Source organism: Xenia sp. Carnegie-2017, unplaced genomic scaffold (assembly GCF_021976095.1).
Source record: "Xenia sp. Carnegie-2017 unplaced genomic scaffold, XeniaSp_v1 HiC_scaffold_23, whole genome shotgun sequence".
Classification (NCBI taxonomy): domain Eukaryota; kingdom Metazoa; phylum Cnidaria; class Anthozoa; order Malacalcyonacea; family Xeniidae; genus Xenia; species Xenia sp. Carnegie-2017.
Window position 1 is genome coordinate 5,457,559 of NW_025813486.1, and position 4,340 is coordinate 5,461,898.

Below are 4,340 nucleotides of genomic sequence, written 5' to 3' on the forward strand. Positions count from 1 at the left end.
AATTCACAATGACAATACACAATTGACACCACACATTACAACTAAAAACGTCACACCTAAATCACACATCACAACTAAAAATAAAATATTTCACTTCACACTAATCCACAATGACAATACACATTTCCTGCAAATTTCCTGTACACACAATACAATGACGTAAGAACCAGACAATAAATACGGCTAACCTGACGTTTACTCCTCATTTGACTCTGAAGATGACTACCGCTAAGTTTGTCGAAACGTCAGTCAACAACAACAAAAACAGTACTTCTCAGGACTATACCAACCTAGTGTTACATGATAGCAACTACTATCATGTAATATCATTATTATATCATATTCTAATTTCATATATTACTAATTAGGACATAATGTAGAAGCTTGCTTGCATGCGCTAGAAGTTTGCTTACATGCGTAAACATACTTTAGAACCGCCACCGCATTTGTTGTTATTCTGGTTAGCTACATCTTACTGTAACATACTGTATTGCGTATGGGATGTAGGTCACAAAACCACAATACTTCCCATTAGATATTATATATATATGAGTAGTTTAGACCACTGAGTACAACCTTCGAGGACAATTTACGAGGACAACCTACGAGCACAAGCTACGAGGAGACAAACTTAGGAGGCATAGCCTACCGAAGTAGGTTGAAAAGCTACAATCTACCAGACAACTATCTTGGCTTCTGTGCCATAACTATCTTTTGGCTTCTGTGCCTTCAATCTATTTGGAAAACTATTGTGAGTCATTGTTGGACTCACGAACGCTCAAGAATAAAGACTCGCGGTTGTACTCAGACAGAGGAGATAAGTTTTACTCATACTTATTGATATTATTATTAAGACACTTATCTACAAAACATGTACAGAAGATTTATCTGTTGATGAGTATTTAATCATTTCGATTTGCCAAAGTCATTTAAAGCTTTGTTCAATCTCGGCTACCGGATCATGCATTCACACCCTAAAAGACGAATGTAAAAAACATGCTCTCAAAATTTTAACTTAATATGTTCGAATAATATAAGGTTATTCTTCGACAAAAATCACCAAAATATTTGCAAAAAAAAATTTTTGTAATTAATTTTTTGGTATAAGCTAACCTTAATGTCACCAGATTTGATTGCACAATTAAGAAATTCATGATATGTCTATTATAAATAGTTATTGATAAAGATTTTAAAAATATGCGGTATTAATATGCCTTTCTCTTACCCATGCATAAATTTCATTCTTTTATCAAATTTTTTTAGAATCAAAGTTACAAGAGTGGAAATACAATGATAAATCGAAGAAGCATAAAGAAATGTTTTCAAATCTGATTAAACGTTCACGCGATGACAGTGTCGAGGTTAAACAAGTGAGCGATGTACGTGTGATTTTTTCGGACGATTTTTGCATCGGAAAAGGAAGTAACGAGACCCGTGTTTTCTTGGACTGAGAAAGATGGTTACGGCAAAGCAGTGAAACGAATACTTCGAGACAACTGCATGAAGCTTGCACAGAAAGAAAAAGAAATTTTAAATCAATTCAACGCAAAGAGATCAAAATATGTTGTGAATTATTCCTTCTTAGAAGAAGATACTGGAACGGATTATGTCTATTTAATATTAGACTTATGTGAAGAATCGTTGGAGAGTTATGTGAAATCTTCTACTTTGGAAGATCTTCAAAACGCTCTTCCCGACATTCTCAGACAAATTTTGCAAGGATTAGCTGATCTTCATAGTGGCGAAAATCCCATTATTCATCGGGACTTAAAGCCTACCAATGTTCTCCGAGACTCACAAGACAACTTTCTGATAGCTGACTTTGGCATTAGTCAAATATTGAATAATGATTCTACGACATATGAAAGCAGTCCTAACACAGGAACGGAGTATTGGATAGCTCCAGAATCATATTGTGAAAAGGAAGATTCTGTTGATAAAGGACGGTACAAGAAAGAGTCTGATGTATATGTAAGTGTATGTTGCAATACGGTTCTTGATTTGTGAACTATTTAATAGTGGTCCGTTTAACACTTAAAATATAATAAGTACACGTGATTTTCTTTTTTTGAGCCCGCTCTCTGCGGTGTTCTAGAAACCTAAGGTCCCTGAGGGGGAGAGGGTTTTACAATCTACTACATTATTATAAACAGTATAAGATTATAACCATTTTAACTTCATGCATATATGCATTCAAGTTGTGACATTACATTGTTAATCTTTTTAGAATGCAGGAATGGTAACTTATTATATTGCAACAAAGGGAAAACATCCGTTTGGAACTAAACCGTATAGACTGATGAACATGTTGAATGGAAAGCCTGTTGGTTTGGATCAAATCGAGGATGCAACACTAAAGGACCTTCTGTCGTGGATGTTAAATCTAAAACCTGAAGACAGACCATCGGCTACCGTGGCGTTAAAACACCCATTTCTTATGTCGGATGACGAGAAATTTGACTTATTATGTAAAGTTGGAAATATTCAGCAGATTAAGACAAATGATCCCCTGTGTAGTGTCGTTCAACAATTGAATAGTGAATCCTCAGATTGGAAAAGTAAAATAGACAGTGATGTTTATGATTATTTTAGGACGGATGTGGTGACTGGAAAGATTTTTACATATGACTCTTCATGGACAGAATGTTTAAGACTTATTCGAAATATAAACCAACATTGGAACGATCGACCACGGCCAAGACCACAACTAGAACCATTTTATAAGATTGGCGATCACAAGGCGTATATTCTCAAAAAATTCCCCAATCTCCCTGTTCGAGTGCATGCTACTGTGAGGTCCGATGAAGAATTGAAAAACAGTCCAGATCTCAAGAACTTATTCAATTTCGGTGAAAAGAAATCACATCAAAAATAAACAGTTTTTAAACAGTAAAAACAGTTTGTGAAAAGGCAAGTGAACAGGAAAGATACCGTGTAAAATAGAATTTACTCAGATTGGAAAAGACAAATAAATTTTTTACGCATATCATTATTTTGATTGTTGGCTTTTATTGACAGATTGATTGATTGCGATCAGCACTAAAACCATCCATTTTATAAAGTCGATGATCCTAAGGAGTTCATTTAAAAATCCAGTTCGGGTACGTGCGGCTGTCTGGTGTAATGACGAATTGAAAAACAACCCAGAACTTAAGAACTTTTTCAGTTTTTAATGAAAGCGAACCACAATGAAAAGTTTACTGATAGGAAAACAAGTAAGAAATCAACGATACGGTAGTTAAAGGTTTTATTTTATAGATGTAAAGTAGCAAAACACTTTTCACGAAGTATTTGGATGATGCATAATCACATTTCTGCATCTAGCTTACATTATTGAATGATACAAAACCTGGTTATTTAAATTTTATTCTCAATTGCTTTTGTCGAAGACATATGACATTTAAAGTCAACTTTATAAAATACACATCAAAACTCTTATACGATACTAAATGGTATTTCTGGAGTTACAATATTTCCAAGGTCCCGTTTATTAAAGTATTAAAACGAAGTGATAATGGTTAATGCCAGAATTACAATTAAATGGACTTAAGCTCTGAATTTAATAAACATTAATTATCTGAAGACACTGAATAAAGGCAATTAAAAAGCAAATGAAGCCTTTACAGCAAATGAAGAGTGAATCCGGTATAGCACGCAGCTTGAAAGTCTGGTCTTGAATGTCATGGGCTCTTGGGAGTTGCTCATGCTGTAAACCTAACCATCGTTTGTTGAGCAACTCCACAGGTAGAATTTAGGAGTGCTTTTTTGTTTTACTATCTCTATCAATTACGTAGCTAATCAATATAAAACATTTGAATTAAATAACATTTTCATGCAATCAGCAGCATTTCTTCTAATGGATTCTTTAATATTTTAATTAGTTTTATAGAAAATATTCATAGTTCTCATTATTTTCTATGATATTTTCTTTATTTCATATTCTGTAATCCTAACAATTATTTCGTATCTGCATCCATGCAACTAACATGCAAATACTTTATATTTAAGATTTATTAAATGAATATTGAGTATACAGGTAAGATTAACTACCGCTCTTTGTATCACCTGTATTCTAAAACTTTCTCACACCACATTCATTGAATAAAGTTTCAAAATAATCTTATAACTGCTGGAAGACCTTGTATTCACTCCACTGATTGATTGATTTGAAATATTTCACCAAAAATTTTATACCACTGATTGATGATGAAATGAGTTTGCATTGACTAGTAAGATCAAGACTTTTGTGTTGCACACATTGAGGGTTAGAGTTTTTGTGAGTTTCTAGAATACTGACGTATAACTTTTTCGACAACTTCAAGAACATATAGTGGATGGTA

The 4,340-nt window shown here is 33.6% G+C and overlaps 1 protein-coding gene across 1 annotated transcript; it reads left to right on the plus strand.

The window, feature by feature from the left end:
* The first annotated feature begins 1,443 nt into the window (after positions 1 to 1,443).
* LOC124448493 (serine/threonine-protein kinase/endoribonuclease IRE1-like) lies at positions 1,444 to 2,986 on the plus strand. Its single transcript, XM_046999511.1, has 2 exons — positions 1,444 to 1,971; positions 2,228 to 2,986. Exons 1-2 carry the CDS (start codon positions 1,501 to 1,503, stop codon positions 2,873 to 2,875), a joined length of 1,119 nt encoding a protein of 372 aa, XP_046855467.1. The 5' UTR covers positions 1,444 to 1,500; the 3' UTR covers positions 2,876 to 2,986.
* Positions 2,987 to 4,340: the final 1,354 nt, after the last annotated feature.

Coding starts and splice junctions, on each gene's coding strand:
- LOC124448493 (XM_046999511.1), top strand. CDS start 1,501: ATGAAGCTTGCACAGAAAGAAAAAGAAATTTTAAATCAATTCAACGCA. Junction 1,972..2,227: donor AGAAAGAGTCTGATGTATAT/GTAAGTGTATGT, acceptor TAATCTTTTTAG/AATGCAGGAATGGTAACTTA.